The 25,286-nt window shown below is 55.6% G+C and overlaps 3 protein-coding genes across 3 annotated transcripts in view; all 3 read right to left on the bottom strand.

Annotated features, from left to right (window-relative positions):
* Positions 1 to 847, bottom strand: part of CDHR4 (cadherin related family member 4) — a gene marked incomplete at both ends in the record, with an annotated part of 5,617 nt that extends 4,770 nt beyond the window's left edge. The window contains 3 exons of the mRNA XM_082004618.1: positions 4 to 279; positions 405 to 485; positions 572 to 847. Coding sequence (XP_081860744.1) covers positions 4 to 279; positions 405 to 485; positions 572 to 847 — 633 coding nt within the window. The remainder of the gene's footprint in view (positions 1 to 3; positions 280 to 404; positions 486 to 571) is intronic.
* A 313-nt stretch (positions 848 to 1,160) lies between these two features.
* On the bottom strand, positions 1,161 to 4,837 carry NICN1 (nicolin 1, tubulin polyglutamylase complex subunit). Its single transcript, XM_082004551.1, has 6 exons — positions 4,531 to 4,837; positions 3,958 to 4,131; positions 3,478 to 3,591; positions 2,942 to 3,013; positions 1,505 to 1,609; positions 1,161 to 1,367 (listed from the first exon to the last, which is right to left on the bottom strand). The coding sequence occupies exons 1-6, from the start codon at positions 4,687 to 4,689 to the stop codon at positions 1,326 to 1,328; spliced, it is 666 nt and encodes a 221-aa protein (XP_081860677.1). The 5' UTR covers positions 4,690 to 4,837; the 3' UTR covers positions 1,161 to 1,325.
* A 132-nt stretch (positions 4,838 to 4,969) lies between these two features.
* On the bottom strand, positions 4,970 to 24,894 carry DAG1 (dystroglycan 1). Its single transcript, XM_082004531.1, has 2 exons — positions 24,494 to 24,894; positions 4,970 to 9,031 (listed from the first exon to the last, which is right to left on the bottom strand). Exons 1-2 carry the CDS (start codon positions 24,773 to 24,775, stop codon positions 6,623 to 6,625), a joined length of 2,691 nt encoding a protein of 896 aa, XP_081860657.1. The 5' UTR covers positions 24,776 to 24,894; the 3' UTR covers positions 4,970 to 6,622.
* Positions 24,895 to 25,286: the final 392 nt, after the last annotated feature.

The following is a 25,286-nucleotide window of genomic DNA, read 5'->3' as shown; positions in this document are numbered from 1 at the left end:
TGCTAGCATGGGGGCCAGGCTGGTGCCAGCCCCACACATGGCCCACGGCCACCTCACCCTGCGCAGCCACGGACATCGCCAAAAGGTGGGAAGACTCATTCCCACCGTGTGTCCCCCCCTCCCGCAGGGCTTGGGCAACCCCGTTACCCTCATGATGGCCAAGTCCTTGTCAGCGCAGCCGGCGTTGGACACCACGTACAGGTGATCTTCCAACGTGTTGGTGACAATGAGGTCGTCCACGATGCCGCCTCTCTCGTTGGTGAGCAGCGTCAAGGTGCCCTGCGGGACGCGGCCCTCAGGAGCGCGGGCAGGCTGCCTGGCCCCCCTACCCGCCCAGGGAGTGGGGGGTCCCTGGGGACCCTCTGACCCCGCCGGACGCCTGGTGCCCCCCTGGCACTGCGTACCTGTCCCGGCTTCAGCTCGGCGATGTCCCCCGCCACCAAGCTCTCCATGAACCTGACGCGGTCCCGGCCGTACACCCGGGTCTGGAAGAGGCCGGGGGGGTTGGGTGTGTGAGGCGGTGTGGGAGCCCCCCGGGCCCCGCCCCGGCCCCCCATCCCGCCCCGGCTACCTGCAGCATGTGGGAGACGTCGAAGAGGGAGCAGCGGCGGCGAGTGTGCAGGTGGGACTGGAGGTGGCCGGGCCCGTAGTGCAGCGGCAGGCTCCAGCCGGCGAACGGCACCATCCGCCCGCCGCGGGCCCGGTGCAGGGCGTCCAGCGGCGTCCGCCTCAGCGCCGCCCCCTCCCCCCCCGCATCCCCCTCGGGCCGCTGCCCCCCAGCCCCGCTCCGCGGCGCGGAGCCCGGGGGGCGGCGGGGCAGCGCGGCGCGGCAGCCCGCCCGCAGCATCCTCCCTGCCCGGCACGGCACGGCCCGGCCCGGCCCCGGGGCGCCTGGGACATGGAGTCCGCCCGGCCCCCGCCCCGCCCCGGGCACCGCCTCCCCCGCCGCCGGCCCGGGGGGACGCCGGGTGCGGGTCCTGCCCGGGCGCGGCCTCCCCCCCCCCGCCAAGAGACAGGCAGGCGCAGGCGGGACCAACGTAGCAGCTTTTAGTCGTTACCGAGCCGCCCCCCACGGCCCCCCGGTCTGCGCGAGCCTCGTCCTGCAGGCAGGGCAGGCAGGGGCTGGGGCCGCTCCCCAGGGCAGAGGCCGAGTGGGGAAGCCGGGCTCTGCCCGCAGCTGGGCCATGGGGGGCTGTGGGGCAGCAGCGCTGCCCACCACCTCGGGGAAGGGCCCGGACCGCCCCCGGGGCCGCAGGGACAAAGGCCGATGTGGGAGTGCAGGAGTCCCAGGAGTGCGGAGGAGCCGACACCGGCACCAGCCGGGCTCACGTGTAGGAAAGCAGGTTGATATCGTAGCAGCCGTCCACCTGGAAAAGAGAGCAACCGTCGGTCCCGGCCAGCACCACCACTTTCCTGGGGTGTCCTCCCCCAGTTCACAGCGGGACGGCTCCCCCAAGTGATGCGGCAAGGCCGGAGCCCCCACAAGTGGGGTGGTGGGACTCACATCGAAGCGCCCGATGCGGGCAGCTGCCTGGCGAGCCCGGATCACCTCCGTCAGCACCCACATTTGCTGGACCTCCGTCGACACCTTCTCTGGGTCAGGGAGCTCCTGGAAAGAAGTGGGCACGATGCTGCGGAGAGCGGGGCTGGGCTGGATCGCCCTGGGCTTAGGCAGCGGTGTGGCTGGATGGCCGTGTACCCCAGGGGAGCCGGGCACTACCAGGATGCTGCCCACGCTCCCAATCTCCCGGTGGTTTCCCAACGCAGGGTGAACAGGGCCCCGCTCTAGGAAAACAGGCAGCTGACAAAACGGTGACCCTGAGCCCTGGGGCCACGGTGCCAACACAGCCCGTCTCTGCTGGCCGGCGTCCAGGGCGAGGACAGAAAGCAGATCGCTGGCTAATGATTAAAAACCTAATTGCGCAGTCCAGAGTCTCCCAACAGCTTCCCTCCGCGGCGCTCCCCGCGCCTGGTGGCAGAAACCCTGCTGCAGGCGCCGGTTCCCCCCGGGGACCTTTAGCCAGGCGGGACTCGCAGGCTCAGCAGCAGCTCTGCAGGCTGGGGCGAAGCTGGGCGCCGCTTCTCCCCTGCCCACAGCACTGGGCCGCTGGTGAGTGCCTCGTGGTGATGCTGGGAACGGCAGAGCCCAGATCAACCCCCGGCACTGAGCGCAGAGCACCCTTTGCCGAGGGGGACACAATTCAAGCGATTGGCAAGGGACCGGGGTGTCCTCACCAGCGTGTCGGATACCCAGGCAGGGACCGGAGCTCCCGAACCCACCAGGGCTGGCGGAAGCCTTGCCGCCGTGGCGGCGTAAGCGCCGTGGCACCGAAGCCTGGCGGCAGAACTGCCTCAGAGGCGCTGGGGCACGTGGCACCGCTCCTGGCCTAGCCTGGTCCTGCAAGCAGTGCCAGCGCCTGATTCAGCACGTTTCCATGGGCGAGCCAGCTGCCTGCCCCTGCCCTGCTCTGCCCGGACTTTGCTCACATGAGCCGATGTGGCTCATGAGCTGTAAACATGCGCCGTGGCTGCAACCTCTCTCTGCCCACGTGCCGCCCTGGCCTGGCAACGCGCTCCCCAGGGTGCACATTCTGCAAAGCGCTGGGGACCAGCCAGGCCCCACCCCGTACCCACATGGCCCACCCGCCAGCTGAGCAATGCTGTGCACCCACTGCTCCCATGGGGATATTCCTGTCCCCGGACTAGAGGGCAGGTAGACTTAAAATGTCACCTCAAATCGCACATCCCCATGGAGATATCTTTCTTCTGAACACCACAAACTACTTGTGCGGGACATTTTGGGGCTCCGCAGCTATTCCTGGTCAGGACCTGGAGCTGAGGGGGCAGAGATGGGGCTGGCAGCCTCACAAGGAATGCTTGTGCCCACGGCTGGCACCCCACACGGGTCCTGCTCTGTAATAGCTCAGCGAGGATCACTCACCCCGTGCAGGCTGGCTGGCTGCTCCGGAGGGGTCAGCTGGGAGAGCCAGGAGGGGAAATCCTTCGGGGGGCTCTGAAATAGACCCAGAGGGTCACACAAGGGGTGTCCCCAGTCCCACCTCCATCCCTCACACCATGCAGCGTACTGCAGTTTGGAGCCCACCTGTATATATATTGGCATAAGTATCGCTTTACTGTTATTAAAGGGAATTTTGTGTTTAGGGTGGGTGTTTGCAACCTGTGGTTCACTGCAGCAGCCTCCAGCTCCATCCCGCTGCTCAGACACGCACCCACCTCCAAAACGGGCAGGGCTGGGGCTGGCTGGAGCCATCCCACCCCCGGTCCCCAGCACACAAGGAGACCCCAAGCGCCCCACCGAAGCACAGAGATTTGGACCCACACCCCTGTGTCCTCTGGAGGGTGCCTGAAGCCTCTGGAGCTGTGGGGAGCAATGCCAGGCACAGGGCTGGGGATGGCGGCCTGTCCCAGAGCCCCTGCCTGCGCCTGGGAGGGAGGGCAGCACCGGCAGCTGCTCACCTTCTGTCCCGGGGGGAAAATCTGTAGCTCCTCGATGGTGAAGTGGAGCCAGACAGGGGAGGGCTGCCGCAGGATGAAGCGCACCGCTGTCACCTGGTCCATGTCACACAGCATCTGCCGGGACAAGGACGGCGGGAGGAAACCGTCACCGTCAGAGGGTGCAGCAGGGGTTGGCCAGGCTGGCGCTGCTCTGGGCCAGCTTTTGTGATTTGCTCCAAAAAACCTCCAACCCAGCCCAGCCTGGAAGGAGCCCAAGGGAAATGTCACCTTGTGGTGGGTGGCTGGGCAGAGCGGAGCACGGGCAGGACCCTCCGAGAAGGGCTGGCAGGGGCAGGAGAAGCACCAGGAGGACTGGCCCGCCGCTGCTGTGGAGCCACGGTGGGACATCAGCACGGGGCCCCAGGGACCGGGAGCCATCCTGGGGTGTGGGCAAAGAGGGGTGAACCCCAGGGGTGCAGGTGGCGGCCCGGCCGAGCTGACCTGGTGGCGGTGGAGGGAGAAGTAGTCCTGGGAGCCCTCCTCGGTGTGCGGGCAGGGCATCAGGCAGTAGTCCCGCAGGCAGGTCACCCAGCGGCGGGGACCGGCGGGGCTGGGGCGCTGCACCCGCACGCTCAGGAAGGCCGTGTAGAAGTTCCTGAAGACGATCTCCTGCACCTGCGGGACGGCAGCCTCAGCCCTGACACCGGCACCCCACCCCACCCCCCCCCCCCCGCCGTACCGATACCGGCAACCAGCGTCCCCCCCACACCGGTACCGGCATTAGTAACACCCCCCATACCGGCACCGACCGGCACCGGCATCCCCCATACCGGTACTGGCCCCGCCCCTCGCATCCCTCCCAACACCGGTACGGGCGCTGCCCCCGGCAATGCCCCGGCACCGGCACCGCCCCGGCATCACCACCCGTACTGGGGCCGTTTCCGCCTCCGCACCCCCGCCCCCCATACCGGGACAGCCCCAACATCACCCTTGGCACCCTCCCCCGGGACCATACCCGGTGTCCCCACCGGGACCGCCCCGGGCAGCCCCCGCGCCGGGCCGAGCCGTACTCACGTCAACGGCGGCGCCGCGGGGAAAGCGGAGGTCGATGACGGTCACGCCGGGCCGCGCCGGCTCGGCCCCGCCGCCCAGCTGGAGCGCGGCGGCGGGGCGGGGGGCGCAGGGCAGCGGGGAACGGCCCAGCCCCGGCCCCGGCCCCGGCGCTTCCGACATGGCGGCGCAGCGCGGCCGTCCCTCCTGGGCGGGGCCGGGCCGTGCGCGGCGGCGTCACACGTCACGCTGACCGGAAGCGGGAACCCCGCTTCCGCCGCCAGGGGGCGCCGCGCTCCCGGGGAAGGGGCGGGCGTGCCTCCCGCTCCCGGAGCCCGCCCCGAGCCCGCCCGGTCCGGTCGCCGCGGCGCTGGCAGAGGCAGGGCCGTAGTAAAGCACACGGTTTATTGATTCGATACGTTTCTTTACACAACGCGGAAACCGCCGAAATCAGCGCGGGGGGGGTGGCGGGGGAGGTGTCACTGCCCCCCCGGGCTCCCCTCGCCTCCCTCACGGCCAGCGCGGAGGGGCCCGGCGAACGGCCCCCCCGCCAGCGGAGGCCGCGCCTTGCCCGCCCAGCCGCTCGCCCGGCCGCGGGAGGGGGGTGGCTATGGCTTCGGTGTGCGCCGGGACACCCCCCCCTATACCCCCCCCCAGCCCCCTTCGTTCTCCTCCCGCCCGAACGCACCCGGGGAGGGCTCAGGGAAAGCACGAGACGAATCCGTGCTCGAAACGATTCCGCGCGAAGGAGAGAAAAAGACCGTCTGCAGAAGCGATGGAGGGAGCGGGAGGCGGCGGGGGGTCCCAGGGACTAGGAAGCTAAGCTGGTACAAACTGCTGGCAGCGGTACACCGGGTTTTAAGTCTTTTTTTTTAATAAAACAATTTGAGGCGGTATCAAAAATTTAGTAAAAAATTAGATTTGAGAGTTCACTGATTTTTTTTTTTTTTTTACTAGTAAATATTCCTGGCACTGTTTTTTCTTTTTTTATTATTTTTCTTTTTTTTTCTTCTTTTTTTTTTAAATTTTTAACTTTTCCAACCGCACCCAGGCAGGGAGCAGCCGGGAGGAGGCGTGCGGCCCGGAGCCAGGACCGGTGAAGCCGTTCTGGCACCGCTCTCAAGGAGGAGTCGAGGCAAAGAGATGGCACCCCACTACGGAGAAAACACCCCGCCATTGCCAAAACACCTGGCAGGGAGGGGTTTTGACTTAAAAAAGCCCACCCTGACCCCGGCACTCACTGGGAAGCAGAGGAGCCGTCGCGGCACGGAGCCCGGCTCGCCCTCCCACGAACCTCTCCTGGCATAACGCTGCACCCCGAGGTGCGGGCAGCTGCCCCCGCGCTTCGCCGAAGATACCCCAAGCCAGTCTGACTCAAGTGATGACTACTTTATGATGCGTGAGAAAAATAGGATTTCTTTGATTAAAAAAAAAAAACAGTAAAAGAATCAAACCCTGAACCAAGAAGCCGATCACCCCGAGGAGGAGGAGGCTGGCTGTCCTCGAGGGCCCCTCCTCACCAGCCCCGAATCTCCCCTGGAGCTTGCCTGCAGCACAGCACTGCCCCCCCCGCTCCCCAAACTACACATCCCAGTTTAGGTAAACAGCAGATTAAACGTAAAAACTTAAAACATTGACTTCAGAAAGTCCCTTGAATTTAATTATTTTTAGGCTACCTTTCATGTTACGTCCTGTAGCTAGACACACGTGAATAGAAAAAACAGTACAGTTAGTGTTAAAGGCAAACAGCGGAGACCCAGAGTGCCACCCCAGTGCTGCCTGCTGCTCCCGTCCCGTCCTGTCCCGACCCATCCCGACCCCCCTCCCTGCCCGCCGCCCCGGCCCAGCCCCGGCCAGAAGCCCAGCCGCCGGGAAAGGCATGTTTGAGCCGAGAATTTTTTCTATGAATAAAATAAAACCAAAGCTTGTTAGGCAAAAATAAAACAAGTGTCCCCCCGAGTCCCATGAGCGCTCCGGTGCGGCGGGCGCAGCCGGGGAGGGCCTGCTGGGGAGCGGGCTGGGGTTTCGGGTTCCCGGCTGGCGAGGGGGCTGCCGGCCCACAGACAGCACTGGCGTGGAGCTGGAGGCCCCTTCTCCCCCGAGAGCCTCCCGTTCGTTAAGGGGGGACGTAGGGCGGCGGGGACCTGTACGGGGTCATGTTCTTCGGGCGGGAGCCTTTCCCCTCCATGGGTGCGGTGAAGGGGGGGGGAGGCTGGTAGGGCGGCGCGTTGGGGTCCTCGTCCCGCAGTGGCGTGTACTCCCCGATGGTGTCCTGGTTGAGTGGCGTGGTCTCCGGCATGCTCTGGTTGGGGTACTCCGGTGGGGGCAGCGGGGCTTTCTCCTCCTGGAGGATGAGGGGCATGCTGGAGGACGGCGGAGGCTTGGAGTCGTCCAGCTCGTCGGCGAAGATGATGGGCACGCCTTTCTTTATGAAGGTGGCCTGGTCTTCGATGGTCAGCTTCCCTTTCCTCTTCTTGCGGTAGCAGATCATGGCGATGATGCCGGCCACGAGGAGGATGGCAGCCACCACCACGGCGGGGATGACGGTGTGCAGGTACACATCGTCCTCGCTGCTCTTCTCGGGGTCTTTGCCTGCTGCCACCGTCGGCGTCGCTTCCGAGATCACCCTTCCATCCTTCATCACAGGGATGAACTGGATGTGCCTGCAGCTGCCGGAGCCGACCACCGATACATTCAGAGGCTTGAACTCAGGCTGCAAGACGTTGGAGAAAGCCAGGCTCGGCCCACCGGAGTCATCCGCAATTTTTTTGCTCAAAGTCCGGATCTGCTCCCGGGGGCAGGGCTCCAAGGGCAGCGTGTTGTTCGTCCACTCCACTACGATGGAGCCTTTGGCGATGTCCTGCACTGTGATGGTGCTGCTGTTCCTGTCGCCAAATGCCAGAGCCAGCTTCTTCACCAGCATGATCTTCTTATTGATGTCATTCACCACCGCATTGTGGTCCCCTTCCAGCCTGGCCTTGAACCTCACCGGAGACTTGTCCCCGTGAGGGCGTTTGTGGACGTGGATTTCGAAAGCATCCACAGCAAAGAGCCCACCTTTGTCGGTCGCGTACATGAAGTACTCGTGCTTCCCGATGTGGTTGTGGTCCGGCATGCCGTACATGAGCTGGCTGGTGCTGTTGAACTGCACCCACGAATTCTCCTCTATCATCTGCTGCTCCTTCAGCTTCAAGGTCAGCTGCAGTTTGTCAGTGGTGGTATCTTCCTTGTCGTAGAAGGTATCTGACGGTATTTTAACCTCAAAGTAAGTGCCCTCCCACGCGTCGACCCTGTCGATGTGGTTCGTCAGCTTGGGTGGCTCATTTGGCTCCCAGGGCCGGGGGATCCCGCTAGCTGTGGTGCGTACGCGGGTTGGCGGGGAGGCTGTTGTCAGCTTGGAGATAGGGGATCTGGTCGTGCTGGGAGGCTTCGTCGGACGGGGTGTTTTGGGTCTTCGAGTAGGCCTTCGCGTTGTTGCTGTGGAGGAATCCGTCGTGGACGGTGTGGCTGGCTTCAGAGTGGAGACTCTCGGTTTCTTGGTGGTAGTTGTGGGCGGTGTCATCACTGCGGTGGGCTCTACATACCCAGGCATCGTGGGGCGAATTGGCACGGAGGCCGTGCCGGTGCCTTCTGCTACCTTGGTTGGCTGGATTGGTCCCAGAGTGGGTGTCTGGACAATGGGGCCCCTTGTTCTGATGGTGACCGTAGGCTTCCTCGGCAACGGTATGGGCTCCCGGACGGGGGGTGCCGTCGTCTCTGTGGGAGGCGCGATGGCAGGCGACGTTGGGGTGGGCACGATCCTGGTCGGTGGTTCTTGCGCGGCAGTGGTGGGTGGCCCGATGGCAGTCAAAGGCGTAGGGGTGGCATTGATCTGCCGCCGCATCCTCTTTGGGAGGTGAGGTTTCTTGTTAGCGATGTGCCAGCCAACAACAGGGTAGCCAAGGCGGGCAGACATGGTTCCTTCCTTAGCTGGAGCCTCCACCTTGCTGATGTTGGGGACACTGTTTTGGCTCAGAGAACATCCCAGTTTCCACGAGAGTAAGGCCCCATTTTCCACCACCTTCTTTGCATTTCCTGGTCCAGCCATGAAGGCCGACATGTCAAAGAGTCTGTTATTTACAACAGGAACCAACTTCATGTTATGAAGTTCCACCTCTGAGAAGCTTCTCATTCTGTTTAAGAGTTCAATCCTCTGCTTTGGTGTCATCTTTGTTAAGTCGGCATCCAAAATGACAGTCAGGATAGTCACCGGCTCTTCTGAGCCGCACACGAATGGTGCTGCGTCACCCATGTCTTGGACAGCCACTCGCACTGACTGAGGCTCATTGTGGTCTTCCTGGTGGACCTCAACGGAGAAGACGTTTGCAGTCTGCGGCACGTAGCTCCCGTTCGGAAAGGGCTGCAGTGTGGTCACTGAGATGTAGTGGACGCCCTTGTCCGTGTCAAGGGGCAGCCCTTCCAGGGAGCTGCTCTCTGCGTTCCAGTGTAACCAAGAAGGCAAGGAGTCCTTCCCAGCTTCGGAGATCTACCAAATAAGAGAGAGAAGCAGGTGCTTTTAGAAGTACAGCATCAGGACAGGTTCTAGCAGTAATAATGCTTAATTTAAAGGATTAAAGAAAAAAAATATGAAGCAACTTGGGGAGGCTGCAATTCGGGGAGGAACATACTGGCCAGAGCGGGACAGCCTGTGTCTCCTCCGCATGGTGGCAAGGATGAGCTCTGCAGCGTACACTGGTCCCAAAGGGCTGAAGGAGCCACGGGAGGCCATCAAGTCCTGCAAAGGTCCCTCGCCTGCAGGTACCAGCTCTCTAGCATTTGCTGTGCAAGTACTAAGCACAAGTGGGTCATTTTCTCTGAGGGCAGAAGGAGTTCAAGCCATGGGGACAGCTACGAAGCTGAGGGTGAAGTTACGTGATACAGCAGAGCTGATCCAACAACTGCCCTCCTCCCGCTCTCTCTTCCTCCTCTCCCATCCCTGCCGTCTCACTCCCTTCCTCACCTAATCACACGCTGCAAGCCCACTGCTTCAGCAGCTCAGCAGAAAATACATTTTCTCTGTTAACTTTCTGCTTCGTCCCGCTGCCCCCAGCAGCCAGGCTGAGCTGGAGGGGCCAGAAGCTGTGAAACCACGGCTCAGAGTCCCCTGCCTGGTCCCAACAGCAGCTCTCAACAAGCAGCAGCAAACCTCGGCAGCTACGCAGCCGCTTAAAACACGCGTCCTTCTGCACCGCCAGAGGAACTGGCAAGCTGGGGGCGAAGGAGGGGAGCAAACCCGACATCTGGCCGGCACGGCACTGCAATGGGCAGCGTGGGCAGGCAGGGACGCAGCGCACGGGCTGGGGCACTGCTGGACATCACGCAGGACCAGCCTGGCTTTATACTCGGAGTTAGCTTAAAATGGAGGGTTTCACTTTCGTATAATAACTTGCTTCTGCAGACTAGAAACAACGGGTGGCTTTGGCCCAGACCGCAGGCACCTCAGGACTCCGGCGCACTCTTGACTACCTCTTTTAGGTCAACAGCAACACTTTTTGTATTCACATGACTTGTGGTGCAGATTAGTGAAGTACGGTCCAGGAGCACAAGCCTCTCCTTTAAACTCTGCGGTCCAACAGCCGGGGCAACGTACGCAGCGATGGCATTTCCATACGCTTCAGAGGAGGGAGCCGGCAGTAACCTCACCGGCTGCCTCCACTTCCCAACTTACTCATTTGTGCCTTTCCAAGCCCACTCTCCTCTTCCAACCTTGGGTCCCCTATCCCAGGCAGCCCAGGTCTGGAACCTTCGGGTCCCCTGGCCATTCTGCGGTTGTGGAAAAGATGCTGGTTCTCTCCAAAACCTCCCCAGCACGGCTGCCAGCCTGCCAAAGCGCTCCCCACCCCGTGCAGGGGAAAGCCAGGCGTGTCGGAGCCCTGGGCACTCCTGCCTCCCACCCCCGGCCATAACTGAGGGAAACACGAATCCCCCAGGCCCTCTGCTCCCAGCAGCTGACGTCCGTCCGTCTGCGCTACAGCCGATCACGAAGGTGGCGGAGCCGCGCGGTGGAAGGGGTGTCGCTGCCAGCTCAGCACGCTGTGACATTTCCCAGGGCTGTAGGTACCCCAGGGCTGTAGGTACCTCGGGGCAAGTAACCTGAGCTTCGCCACCCCGCCGGGCTCGGAGGCATTCGGAAAATACCACGGCTGGGCTTTCCAGAGCTCACCATGAGGTATCTCCCCCCACACCCAGAGGAAACGGGACATTTTGGGGCCCATGGAGACAGATTTAGCAGCCTGGTGGAGGCTCTGGGCTTGCCGCAGTCCAACGCAGAGCCGCGCTCCGGCTCGGCTCCCGAAAGGGTGCTCTGGTTACTCTGCAATTCTGTAACACTCATACATATTTCATAATTTATCCAAACGCAAAGCTGGGCGAGGAGCTGCGCAAGGAAACGTGCCTGGCAGGAGTGCCCCCGCATCCGGCAGCGGCCGCGGCTCCTTCCGGGGAAAGCCCCTGCGGCGGGCAGACCAAGAGCGCTGCCCGGCACGGCAGGGCTGGGCAGGCTGCGAGTCCCGGGCACCTCTCCCACCTCCCTGGCTGCAGGCAGGATCAGGCAGGAAAGGCGAAGCGGCAGGGCTCACGGACTCCCCCGCGCTGCGGGTTCCGGCGCGCTGAAGGGTCCGGGTGTGCAGCTCTGCAAGGGTAACGCGGGACCTGAACGTCTTTTGGCGAGAGCAGCGCGAGAAAGCCTTTGTGCAAGAGCCGCAGAGGGTTTCGGCCACGGCCGTAGGGGCAACACCCTCATTCCCCTCCTCTGCAAAGCATCAGCCCTGCTTTTGGCCAGCCTGGGCAAGCTGGAGAGCACATCATGAGACACACGCTGGGTACAGTTTATAGAGCAGAGTTTAAAGCTGTGAGCACAGCTTCTAGTTAACTCCTCAGCAGCAACGGCCGAGAGCAGGAAATGAAGATTCCCCGCTTACAGCGGACAGAGAAAGCCGCCGTACACCCTGATGGATCCCACCCGAACCCAGGCGCCGAGATGTGAACATCCGCTCAGCTTTGCTCTTTACCCCTGTGTCTGGCAGAAAAAGAGTGGGTTTTGGCAGAACAGGAGCTGCTTTTACCCCAGCTAGCCCAAAGGAAAACCAGCCCTTCACCTGAGACGGGCACGCAGGAACAAAGGACCAAATTGTCCTTCCTTGGCATCTCTTCTGCTAAGAGAGGACAAAGGCAGGGTCTGATCCTGCCCCGCCGGAACCAGCGCTCTCCTGCACTTGTGCTGCTTCTTTAAAAAAGTGCAATTTCACAGCACCCTCTAAAAACTGAGGCAGGACAGTGCACAGTGCAACCCAGCATTTAGACTAGCAGGAGCTGGATGGTGCCACCCTTTGCCCCCCTTGTGCCAAAATTAGCCGCTAACCTGCCCCACCGGGGAGGAGAAAGGGCAGGGATGGGCACACGTTAGGAACAGAAACGTAAGGAGCCAGGACAAAGCCGCAGCGTTAGGGAGGCTCACACAATCAAGACGGATAAAAACTTTAATAGTGAGCGGTTAAATGCACGCTGAACGTGTAATTTCAGGCTGCATTTGGAACAAATCTTCCCCTTCGTATACGCTGCAAAAGCCCTTAATTACAAGGTCACAGGGTCCATACAGAGCTTTCCCGCGAGCCGGAGTTTTCTGCTGCTCCCTCCTCCCCGGGCACGGCCCAGGACGTGAAGAGGGGATGTACGTTGGTGTACGTGTTGTAAAACATGTCGTAAGAGCGTTACCTTTAATCTCACGTCACAAGGTGATTCTCTCTTCTATCGCGTGTGCTCCTATGTTTGATAGCCAAACGCACTTGGGAAAGGTGGCCGACCCCACGTGCAAAAAGGACAGCGAGGGAGGCACAGGCCAGTCTGAATATTTCTCCTTGGAAAACCATTTTTAACCTACACTTTACATGTGAGCTCACGTTCTTAAGGGCCCAGGCTAGAAAATGAAACTGCAGCTAGACAGATCCACACCGAAAACTAGGCTCTCCTGAAAAACAAAAACAGGCCAGACAATCACCTATTGGGACAACTTGTTCTAGCAGGGACGTGACGGCTGCAAAAAAACATTTATAAACCCACTTAAACTTGATTTAAAAAGAGCTGAGCTAGTTCAGCTGTATTCAGCCTGCGAGGAGATGTGCACTGTTTCGAAGGGTTCTGCCAAGAGGTGATTCAGAAAATCAAATTTATGTGCATTACACCTATGAAACCCATGAAGATGCGTGTGCCTCCCCTGGGAAATCTTTAGGAAGGCAACAAGTCTTCGATGCCACGGCTCTGCTTTAAATTCATCCATGTTTGCACGACGAGGGAAGAGCCCCGCAAGATGAGATAATCGAAGCAGTTATCAGGCTGAATAAAAATACTTGTTCCTAAATGAACAATAACCAGCAGAGCCTTCCGTGTGGGTCTGCTGCGTTCGTGGTGGTGTGACACTGGGAGCGGGGAGCCTTGGACTCTGTTCTTGCAATGTTTCCTTCAAATATTGCTTCAAAGGGTATTTGTTAAGGCTACACATAGTTAATGATTTGGGATCTCTAGTTTTCATGTAAAAAGTTTTCCAGTTTTCTATGTACACAATAAATATCAGCCTTAAGCCCTGCCATTTCCCTCAAGGGGTCTGGTTTCAAAATAACTCTTCCGTTGCTCAAGAAAAAAAAGGCTGCCTTTGTTTTCCCATTATTTGAGATAATTGCAAATGAATGCTTATCGGGCTGAAGATTATACAACCCTGGCAGTGTACTGAAGACCATTAAAAAATTAGCCATGTTCGCGATTTTAAATACATACAGTGGTCTGGCTGGCTTTGAAGACCTAGTTCACAAAGTCCTTTCAGATATACATGGCCTGTTATTTTTAGGCCAGCAAGAACAGTCAGCTCATGAAAGAAGATAGCTTGGTTTGATTTGTTTTTTTAAACTTGGATCTTAAAGCCCTGTAGCCAACAAGACAAAGATAAGCAAACAAGCAGTGAGCAAAACTGCTGCCTCCGAGGGAATTCAGGCAAAAACCGCGTTCTTGCCTGCAAGAGTGCCCTCTAATCCTCCAAGTATTTAGTCCTCCTCCTCCTCCTGATGAATCCTCTGAAAAGGAGGCGGCGAGTCCTTTGCCAGGAGACTGGTACCGTAAGATCCTGCCACAGGTCTCCCTTTGGCACACCAGTATGAAATCCTCCCGGCTCTGGAGGCGTCCCATGGGATCTCCCCAGCTATGCTGCCAAGACCTTCCCATGGGCAGCAGCAGCCAGGGACTCTGCTCCTTCCTGCGTCCTTTCAAATCAGTCCTAAGAAGTCCCCGACTGCTTTTGGGCAGGGGTGAGCACAGATCTGCGGCTCTGCCAGATCTCCCACTGCCCCCTTCTCCTCCCTGTGTCCAGCTGTTGCCGAGACAGACCCCGTGCCAGGGATTTCCTTTGGAGTATAATTACCGATGACAATTTGCTGTACGACAGACTCCCCTTCTGGGTTGCTCTTTGAGCATTACTCGAACAGACACAGCCAATAATGAAAAATACCCCGGCTGAGCCCTCTCTACATCCGAACAGAAGGCAAACTGAGCTGTGCTCAAGCCGACTGATCTAACTGCTGTTAAACCAAGTCTGCAGCGCTCAGGCTTCTGCAAGCAATTAACCAGCGGGCAGGGGAAAGAAAAATGGAAATTCAAATGCAATTCAAATGCAAATCGAACTGCAGAGAAAGAGTCAAACCTAAGCTGTTTGCCTAAGCCCAAGCTTCATCTTAACCCCCTGCTAATGCAGCAGCACTGGGCAGTTTTGTCAGCAGAAGCAATAGGTGGTCTCAGCCCCAAATGAGGTACGCGGGTGGGCAGATTTGGGGCCACACAAGTGGTGGTGGAGACATGGGTTTCGGACCCGCCCCAGTGCTGCTGGATCTGCGGGCATTGCAATGATTCGTGGTGCTGGTACAGCCGACCCGCAGCCAAGAGAAGCGACGAGAGCGTGGGGCCTCCAGGCTCCGAGTCGGAGGATGGAGTCCTCGTTTTGGGAGACCCCGTGGGTCTGTCGCGCGCGTTGCTCTCCACCAACACGAAGACGGAGCCAGTGACTGCAGGCATGGGGTGTGCATGCAGCCACGCTAAGCTGTCCGGGCACCGCTGCCCCAGGCAGATCCTGCAGCAGCAGAGCCGCTGCATTGGGTCGGGGAACGTGATGGCTCCAGGCAGGAGCTGGACAACCCTCAGACCACAAGGGCCGTGAGTCTTTGCCCCCAAGGAACAGCCCTAACAGGGAGGCTTGCCTGTATGCAACCAGGAGATGATGCGAGAGCGAGCCTTCAATCGTACCCCCACCCCTCAAATACATCAGAACTGCAAACTAGGACATCAGTCAGGTCTTGCCTAGAAATGCAAGGCCCAGGAAACAGCGGCGAAAGGAGGATGAGCACCTCTCGGAGCCTTCTGCTCACTGGGCACAGCTACGGTGCCACCGCGCAGTGCCGCGCTACGGGAAAGCTCAGTCTGAAGAAAGGAAAGTCGCATTTACTTGGCACAGCGAGCAGGGAGGAATCGCAGCACGTGCGCTTCCCCGCAGAGGGGACCGCGATACCTGCCAGAGCTTTTGGGTATCCTCAGCGGACAGTGCTCTTCGCAGCTGCTGCATGTCTCTGACAAAAGGCACAGGAGCTCATGGACAAAACCAAGCTGCTCCAGGACGTTTCATACAGATGCATCTGTCCCTGAAAGTCTAAAAACAGCCCAGAGATTTCACTGGCTCTCAGAAGTACGTCAGCCTCAGTGACCCGAGTCTTCATCACCAGCAGGAGCTCACCACCTCTGTTCAGAGGCTGAAAGCCATATGGGAACAGCCGGTAATTGGTGCTTCCTTTGTGCACAGGGTAGGTCAGGACGGTTAAACCAGCCCTGCATTTTGGCTGGTCCCAGTGAAAGCCCTGCAAAGCTCTTCCTGCGTGTCTCCGTGCACTGAAGCTGTTGCCTTAGAAAAATGAAACCTTTCAGCTCAGAAAAGCCGAGCTAGATGAGAACAAGGCTGCAGAGGCTGTATCACAGGTCCTGGCCCTCAACTTCAAGCTCAAACTTCAGTCCCTGAAGGCCTAGGCGGCAAAGCTACTTGAAGTAGCTGCTCTACTTTTATGTGCTCATGAAAACCTGAACGAGAAGGTTACGTGTCTGCTGCTAATCTGCATTTTCCAGCCATTAAATGAGCAAGCGAAGCCTCACGCACAGAAAGCAACCCCCCTCCTTTGCGGACGCAAGCGCAGGGCTGCGCTTTGTCTCACCAACTTCTTTACGATCGGTAAAATGGCTTCGCAACGGCGCAGGCTGAGCGACTACGCCCAGCTCATGCCGTCCTCGCATACTCCTACCATGACGGCTTCTTTTCCAGATGCGCCTCTGTGTGTGCTATAAGGGCACTATTCAGCGTCCCACTCTGCCTGGGCAAGGGAACACAACAGCTGTTTCACTGGGAGGTCACTACAAAACATTGAGTGTCCCAAGAAATCCTCCTTTCATCGGTCCATGCAAGCAGCTTGGAAGGATTTGTTTAGCCTTATTGTTGGAGCGGGAAGGCACAGCCCGCCTGCACCAGGGCTGGGGTCAGCATGGGCTGCCCACACCCTGCTTTCTCCCTTGTTCGGGGGGTGAGCACAGGGCAGGAAAAGTCTCAAAGAGCCTAAAAAAAAAAAAAAAAAAAAAAAAAAAGTTCAGTCGGGCTCTTCTTTCAGTATGACTTTTTATAAGCGAAAGGCCAAAGGGAAGCAAAAATACCACACAGCAGGGATGCCAAGTGCTGGGGGTTTAGTGCTGCCGCCGTGCAGCTAAACCAGCCCCAGCAATTTATTCCTGTCATCAGCAGATTGCTGGAAAGCTGGCATTCAAGTGCGTGGCAAGGAAAGGCGAGCCGGATCCCGCAATCTCAGGTCGGCTCCTTCGCAGGATTCTCCTTACCGTCGCATTTCTCGGTCTCCCCGGATGCTCAGGGCAACAATCCGTAAGAGCAGGACAAAACAAGGAACTTCCCAGCCTGTCTGAAAAGCTAGTTTATAATTAGATTGAGTCACATTTTCCACTCGTCCAAATTCAGAGCTTGTTACTAAGCACACACTGAAAATGCCAAATTCCCCGACTCGGTCTCGCTGCAGGAAAAAGATAAGCAGCCCCCTCGGCCCCCCAGCAGAAATCTTATCAGCTCATCTCGCCGCTAAGATTGCAGCATGGCAGCTAAGCAAAGCCCTGCCCAAGAAGTCCTTTGCCTGGACCTGTTCCAGGGGCTGCCATTTATCCCAGTGTGCTCCTCTGTAAATAGCTGCTGTTGCTACACCTTCTGGTTAGTCAAAGTCCAAGAAAACTGGGGACCTCAGGGACGAGGCGAAGTTCAAATGCTTCACCACAGAGAGCTTTTTAAGGTACCCAACTTGGTGACACAGCCCTTCAGGAGCGCTCTTTGCTTGTCCCCCTCCTTTGAGAAATGCCACTTCAATAAAATTCAAATTCAGTTAAAACTCTTTGAAATAAGGAACATTGCAAGAGAAAAATAAATAAATAAATAAATAAATAAATAATACCCCCCCCCCCCAGTATTTTCTGGTTTTCTTTCCTGAAACCGAGCGTGTCCTGGCACTACAGGCTGGTTGCTGACATCCAGCCCTTCGCTTCGGGGTCAGAGCAGGGCTGAGGCACGCAGCACAGCCCTGGCAGCAGGTACTCGATCTCGGGACTCCTGCAACCATTGGGTTGCAGATCCTGTTTATAAAAAAAGGTCCCTGAAGTCTGACGAGAGTAAAGCTGTTCAACAAAAGCCACATCAACAGACACCAAATAGAAAACCATTGGAAAATCAGTCTCCTGCTTAGAAAGCAGGACTCCTTTTTGCCCAAATATCCAAACAAACCCTCTGCATAGCTGCACCGTGTAAATCAGCTATTGGAGTTAATTCAGTCATTCTCATCACTTTGCCACAAGCTATGTTTGTGTGCAGCAACAGCTTCTTGGGGCCCCCGCTGCAGGTTTTATCCATCTTCCCAACAAAGCCCTGATGAGACTCTGCACTTCAAAATGGAAAAAAAAAAAAAAAAAAAAATCAGGAAGAAAGACGCAGCCTAAGTACGGAGACTTAGCTGTGCTCACCTGAAAACTTCTCCTTAGCAGATCTGCTACGTGGGATCCATCCCATACCTAACACTCCCAGGACAAAGGCGGGTCGGCGGCTTTACGTATCTTCAAGGAATCTTCAAGGAAGACAAGCAAATCACCTGCTCGCGCAGGGATGTGCCTTGGGAAGCAACGCACACTAGGAGTTTCTCTCCTTCCGGCATACTTTATAAATCCACCTTTAAACAAACGCCACTAAATTGCATGCCTTTATATGCTGTGGGCATATGCATTTCGGGTATTGGACTGTGCAATGGCTCAAATACCAGATGCTTTCTACAACGGTTTCTGCATCAACTCAGATCAACACCCTGCATGCAGGATGGAGGTGATGACCAGATAAAGGCCCTCCCTTGTGTGCTCTTTCTTTCGTGGGCCAAGGCCAAGTGTCAGCTTTCCCAGTCTGTGGCAGGGTACCATGGCCGGTGGGATGAGCAGAGCGCCATACTTACTGCAACAGCCACCATCCCAAACGCTGACAGAGGTGCTATCAGTGTTTGTGCCACTGTCCGCACCCTGATGATTTGTGTTGTCACCTGGACAGCAATGGGAGGCTTAGGCTTTCATGTAAGAAAAACAGGACAACCTTAGAGACAGGACTAGCAGACCCCATGGAGACCAAGATCAGCAAGTGCAAAATCAATGATTGCACACCTTGGCTAACATCCTCTTCTGGAACCTCAACAACCGGAAGCACAAAAAACCTACAGATCTGGGTATTTCAGCTGATAGCAAGACATCTGAGCCAAAGCAAGGCAGACATGGAAAAGCAAACAATTGTAGGATATACCAAACAAGGTTATTTATAGAAGAGGAAAATAAAAGGGATAAAACCAGGCTTGCTAGAGATAAGCCTGGGGGTGACGTGCCATTTGAGGGACGGTGTGCTAGCAAGGTCCTTCAGTTTGCCATCTCCGTGGAGGTAGGGGATGGAGATCCACCTGGCAGCAAGACGCAAGAGTTATTGATGTGTTAGAAACCACGGAAGCGCCTGAGAATGGTCACGTAGGAGTTAGGGTTTCTCCTGACAAGAAGGTGGTGGGATCAATAGCCCAACTGAAGTGCATCTACACCAATACATGCAGCATGGGCAACAAACAGGAAGAGCTGGAAGACATTGTGCAGCAGGAAAACGGATATACTCACCATCACAGAAACATGGTGGGACGACTTTCACAACTGGAGTGCTGCAATGGATGGCTATAAACTCTTCAGAAGGGATAGGCAAGGAAGGAGAGGTGGTGGGGTGGCTCTGTATGTTAGGGAGTGGTTTGATTGTCTGGAGCTTAATGCTGCTGATGATAGCGTCAATTGTTTATGTGCAAGAATCAGGGGGAAGGCCAACAAGGCAGATACGGTGGGAGTCTGTAATAGATCTCCCAACCAGGATGAAAAGGCAGATGAAATATTCTATAAGCACCTGGGAGAAGGCTCACAAATCGCCAGCCCTTGTTCTCATGGGGGACTTCAACTTACCAGATGCCTGCTGGAAATACAATACAGCAGAGAGGAAACAGTCTAGGAGATTCCTGGACTGTGGAAGATTGCTTCCTGACACTGTTGGTCAGTAAGCCAACTAGTCTCTCCTATTTCTCTAAACACATTAGCCACAAAAGGAGGGCTAAGGAGAATCTCCATCCTTTATTGGATATGGGGGCAAACATAGTGACAAAGGATGAGGAAAAGGCTGAGGTGCTTAATGCTGCCCTTGCCTCAGTCTTTAATAGTAAGATGAGTTGTTCTCTGGGTACCCGGTCCCCTGTGCTGGAAGACAGGGAGCAGAATGAAGCCTCCACAGTCCAAGGGGAAATGGTTAGTGACCTGCTACACCACTGAGACACACACAAGTCTATGGGGACGGATGGGATCCACCCAAGGGTACTGAGGGAGCTGGGGGAGGTGCTCACTGAGCCACTTTCCATCATTTATCAGCAGTCCTGGCTACCCGGGGAGGTCCCGGTTGCCTGAAAGTTAGCAAATGTGATGCCCATCTACAAGAACGGCTGGAAGGAGGATCCAGGGAACTACAGGCCTGTCGGTCTGACCTCAGTGCTGGGGAAGGTTATGGAGCAGATCATCATGGGTGCCATCACGCTGCACGTACAGGACAACCAGGCAAATAAGGCCCAGTCAGCTTGGGTTTACGAAAGGCAGATCCTGCTTGACGAATCTGATCTTCTCTGACACAGTGACCCTCTCAGTGGATGAGAGAAAGGCTGTAGATGTTGTCTACCTGGACTTTAGTAAAGCCTTTGACACTGTTTCCCACACCATTCTCCTGAAGAAACTGGCTGCTCGTGGCTTGGACACGCCCAAATAGTTGTGGTGAATGGAGTTAAATCCACTTGGAGGCCAGTCACAAGCGGTGTTCCCCAGGGCTCAGTACAGGGCCAGTTCTGTATTCATGTATTCATATACATGTGTTCATGTATATCTGTATCAATGATCTGGACAAAGGGAGCGAGTACTCCCTCAGTAAGTTTGCAGATAACACCAAGTTGGGCAGGAGTGTTGATCTGCTGAAGGGTAGGAAGGCTCTACAGAGGGATCTGAACAGGTTGGATTGATGGGCCAAGGCTTGCATCAGAAATAGTGTGGGCAGCAGGAGTAGGGAAGTGATTGTCTCCCTGGTGAGGCCACACCTCGAATCCTGTGTTCAGTTTTGGGCCCCTCACTACAAGAAGGACATTGAGTTGCTGGAGCGTGTCCAAAGAAGGGCAACAAAGCTGGCGAAGGGTCTAGAGTGCAAGTCTTACGAGGAGCAGCTGAGGGAACTGGAGTTGTTCAGTCTGGAGAAAGGGAGACCTCATCGCTCTCTACAACTACCTGAAAGGGGGCTGTAGCGAGGTGGGTGTTGGTCTCTCCTCCAAAGTAACAAGCAATAGGACAAGAGGAAACAGCCTGAAGTTGCGACAGGGGAGGTTTAGACTGGATATTAGGAAAAACTTCTTCACCAAAAGGGTTGTCAAGCATTGGAACAGGCTGCCCAGGAAAGTGGTTGAGTCACCATCCCTGGGGGTATTTAAAAGACGTGTAGACGGGGCACTTAGGGACATAGTTTAGTGGTGGACTTGGCAGTGCTAGGTTAACAGTTGGACTCGATGATCTTAAGGGTCTTTTTCAATCTAAGTGATTCTGTGATTCTAAGATTTGATGCCTTTATTGCCTCTGGGAAAATTTCATCTAGGCTATTCTGTGTAGCTGTGGTCATGCAAACATAAGAAAAATAAACACAGGTTGGAAGAAGTGCAGAAGACAGCTGCAAAGATGAGGAGAGGAAAAAAAGCTTATTTTTATGAAAAAGACTAAAGGTTGGCTTTTGCTTAATCTAATAAAATCAAGACAGAGGAATATGCCTGTCACTTATAAATACATAAAGGAAGTAAATATTATGAAGGTAGAATTGATTTAAGCTAAAGGGCAGCACATATAAATATTTCTAGCCATCTCTAAATTTAGGCTAGAAGCTGCATTTTTAATCACAGCAGCCAAATTCTGGAGCAGCTTCAAATGGAAGTGGCAGGAACAGGAAATCCACCTGGTCTTTGGCCTGAGCATGACCTGTTCTTCAACAACAGGACACAGCTGAGAGGTAACAGGTCAGACTCCACACAGCCTTCGGTGGAAACGGGATAAGGAGATCATGGGGGTACCAGCACCAACAGCCCCAGTTATCCTGCCAGTATCTGCCAGGAGCCAGTGGGAAACCGCACACCCTCGCATGACCTGTCTGCACGGCAAGGGCGTTGTGTGATACGGGGGAGATGTTTTAACCCAACTCTTGTAAAAATGCCAAGGTTTTGGTGTCACATTTTGTGTCAAGGAAAGGCTGCAAGATGTTAACCCTTTTAGGAAGGCACAGCAAAGAGCTTTCATGTCCAAGATACCTTCAGATACCAGGAGAGCAATCTTGCAGTGAGAAGCCTTGCTGTAGTGAGGAAGCTACAGGGCAGCACCTGGACTGAACTGCCACCAAATTCAACAGCTGAAATACCTGCAAGTTGCAGCCGCCTTTCAGAGGACACGTCAGTGCCTGACCAAGGCACCCGCTCGGCAAGAGAAGGGGGTTTCTGATTGCCAGCCATGAGTTACAACAGCCACAAAGCCTCGCTGGCTGCTGGCTCTGAGCAACATGGAAACGAGACTCTGAAATTAAGACACAAAGTAGTTCTTTGGGTGGGGTTTTTTTTGTTGTTGTTTTTGTTGGGTTTTTTTTGTTTGTTTGTTTTTTGTCTTCTTTTCTGTGTCCCTCTTTGCATCCCGACTAGCTCCTCGAGTGTGTTAGAATAAACTTATGCTTTTGTACATAAAATCTCACCTGTTCCTAAGCAGCTTGGGGGTGGCAGGGAAGCACCGGCGGCTGCTCCCAGGAGCACATACCTGATAACGCACAGAGCCCACGTAGCTGTGCTGGAGTGCGTGCCTGTGAGGCACTCCTCCGCTACACTGCGGATGCCTGGCATTGTTTCCATCCCACAACCGAGTTTGCAGAGAAAAGTATTTTGTCTACAAGCTGGCTGGAATCTGCTAACAAGCAGGGAGAGGATTCTGAGAAGCAGCTTCAAGGTGATCACCGCCACAATACGAACTGAGCTTAGAAATAATCAGTGAGAACGATCTAGAAATGAGGCAGTCACACCTTCTTCAGGCTCCAGATGGGAAGTTCCTGGGAATTTGGGGACATCCAAAAGTCAGCTTTTTTTAAAAACCAGGAAATTATACCCAATTTCTTCAAAATGTAAAGGGACTGAGAGAAGCAACCGCTTCTTATTGTAAACTCCAACCCACTGCTTCACCTCAAAGGGCACAGCCCTTATTCTTTCTTATTAGTGTTTAAATACACCAGCTAGCAAGATCCAGAAGTATTACACTTTTACTGCTCCAGCTGAGAAATGCCAGGCAGCCTGAGAAAAAGACCAGAGCAACTTGTCCTGAAACTTCATAGTAAAACAAAAATGCACCCCAGCACCCAAAATTGCCCACGCAGTTCTAGCTAGCCAGGAATCAAATCTCCGTAGCAAAGGTCAGCTGTGCTCAGCAGCCAACATGCGTTCTCTGCATGGGAGAGACCTTCCAGATACGCCGGCTAAGCGAGGCTGCTAACAGTGCCCTACAGCCTGCCGCATTTTTAAAATCAATTTCAAGGTGAACAGATGCAACACGCATCTGGGCAAGCCCATGGACGAGCATGAAAATCGCTTCCAGTATTTGCTGAACTACACAGAACCAGCAACTGTTGGGTCCTGCTCCAGCACGGTCCATTTGCGGCTCTTCAGGCATCTATTGGTGTTAGCAAACACGCCTCCACACTGAAGCGGCAGAGGTATTGTTTGAAGCTCCCAGACGGGGTTGAAATAATCTATCAGGATTTTCCTGCACCTACTGGAACCATCACAGATGCCTTTTGTGCCTGGAAAAGGAGGAGGAGGAAGCTATGGTGTTAAACAAACACTGAAAATTATTCTTGCCATTGAAGTAGCCACTAGGCAACAACAGAACAAGTCGCTCCAATGCAAAATCCCAAACCAAAGTTATCATTTCTGTAACACAAGATCTTGGGCTCACGGCACCCATCTGGACCCTTGCAGCCTGGTGCTATACAAGTGCCCCGCGCTCAGAAAACAGGCTGGGGTTAAAGCAGGGCAGGCACCACCGCCTCCCGTCCGAGCTGGTCTCCTTGGCCGCAGAGGCAATTAAATGTCACAGCCTTTGCTTTGAAACTGGCTCGTCCCCTTCTCCGACTCTAACCCGGGGCTCACCCACCGCCTTCCTCCTCCCCATCTAACCGTCTGTCAATAACAGATGCATTCTTCAGATTTTCTGCCTACCACTGGCACACCACGGTCCCGGCACCCTCGCTGGAGCCAGCGAGATCACGTATCTGGATCGAGATAATTGCGTGACAGTACGCAGAGCTAAACCAAACCTGCCTTCAAGGAGAAGCTGAGGTGTCAGACTTGCTCCTGACTCGCTCTCCATCTCCCTCTCATCTTCTGAGACGCACCAGAAGGCTGTCTTTTTTACAATGTTTTCTAAAAATGGGTTTTTAAAGTTATTTTTCAATTTTGCTCTCTGAAAAAAAATCCAATATTGGAAGGTAATTCTGTTTTCTTTTAAAAACCAGCATTTTCTGAACTCTCCATGATCCAAGCAAGCAGATGCAAAGAAGACAAGTTCCCAGCACCCTCCCAGGAAAGAGCTAAAGATGAGCAAGCGTGTGTTCTGCAGCGTGCCTACCCTCCCCCGGGCCATTCTGACACTTTTTTCCCCCCTCAGGACTGATTCCAAAACTCAGTTTTCAAGTGTCTGCAGTGCCAGTGGCATGAGGGCAAGTTGGATAAAGAGAAAGGCTCCCATCTTTCCCAAGAGGACTTTGGGACGAGGTCGAGAGAGACTGTGTCAAAGGCAGCCCACAGCCCCGCTGGCAGAACAAGGTCTATTTTTCTAGCAATGCTTTGTTACCACAGCGAAGCAAACTCCCCGGGCACTGGAGCAGCAGCCCCAGGGAATCGGTGGCTCCCCAGATTCTGAGGCAACAACTCCTTATGAATGTGCCCATCGTTCCAGAGGCAGAGTATCTCACAGTTTAAATACAGCCAATAAACCAAATCAGTCATCCCCAAGGAGAGAAGTCTCTTGTCTTCATTAAAGCAAAAAGGAAATTTGCAATGAGGTGAGTAGTTTAGATTTTTTTTTTTTTTTTTTTTTTTTTAAAAATCCTTCTCCCATAGTCCTATAAAACCTTAAGGCGGCTTCACAGCACCGTCGCCTGTAGCGGGGTGACTAGCTCAACGCCTGCAAAAACGTAACTGAACGAGCCTCAGGGAACAGCATTTCTCACCTGGACAACTTCTCCATTGGAAGCAATTAAATCCGTGGGGATGGAGACTCTGAAGAAGCGTCCCACCACGGCAGAGCTGTCTGGTATGCCCACCACAGCCGGCAGAGTCTCCCGGAGGTCTGAGAGCACGGAGTGCATGGAGGCTTCTAGCTGATTTTCCCAGTCCCGAACCACTTCTGCCGGCTCGCTGGGCCAGTGGCAGTGAGCAGAGGCCACCAGCAGCAGCACAAGGAGCCAAGTCCTCCCCAGGAAAGGGGGCTGCAGTGGGCATCCAACAGTCATTCTTCCCGGCAGCCTTGGTGACGGTGCTCCAGCCAGAAAGGGGACCGCAGGGGATCTGCAGGCACCACAGCGTAGGCAGGGGATCTGCCAGTCCTTCACAGCAGCCTCATCCTAGGAGTCCCCAGAACCTGATTAAACAAATGAAATCCAATCAACACATTAATTATGATATCCAAGCCAGCCAGCTAACGCATACAGATCTTCTTGCAATGGATGGAGGGCTACCTGCCTCTCTACCCTCTGAGTTTCATTTTTTTGATTTAACCGCAAGTGTTAACGCTACCAAGTAAAGAGAGCAAGAACCTCTCAGCTCCTTTTCTGACGTACAGTATCTCTAGAGAAACAAGATCTTCCTGCTTGTCCATGCACACAACCATGTTTCTGTTGTTCTGGAGGCACAGCAACCCAAGATAGGCATAATGAGGGAGACGGCACCCAGGCAGATACAACCAAAGCTGAGACAAAGCACAGCAGTAATAGGTGACCTTTCAAGGCAAGCTGAAGTCAGACT

Source organism: Phaethon aethereus (assembly GCF_964289735.1).
Source record: "Phaethon aethereus genome assembly, chromosome: 11".
NCBI lineage: Eukaryota > Metazoa > Chordata > Aves > Phaethontiformes > Phaethontidae > Phaethon > Phaethon aethereus.
This window is presented reverse-complemented; position numbering and strand designations above follow the sequence as displayed.

Bases quoted from the DNA above. Each gene is read 5' to 3' on its own strand.
- NICN1 (XM_082004551.1), bottom strand. From the start codon at position 4,689: ATGTCGGAAGCGCCGGGGCCGGGGCCGGGGCTGGGCCGTTCCCCGCTG. The intron at 4,132-4,530 runs GTGAGTACGGCT...GCCGTCCCGCAG, and splicing joins CCCGCGGCGCCGCCGTTGAC to GTGCAGGAGATCGTCTTCAG. The intron at 3,014-3,477 runs GTGAGCAGCTGC...GGTCTATTTCAG, and splicing joins TTTTCCCCCCGGGACAGAAG to AGCCCCCCGAAGGATTTCCC.
- DAG1 (XM_082004531.1), bottom strand. From the start codon at position 24,775: ATGACTGTTGGATGCCCACTGCAGCCCCCTTTCCTGGGGAGGACTTGG. The intron at 9,032-24,493 runs GTGAGAAATGCT...CTTATTTGGTAG, and splicing joins CCAATGGAGAAGTTGTCCAG to ATCTCCGAAGCTGGGAAGGA.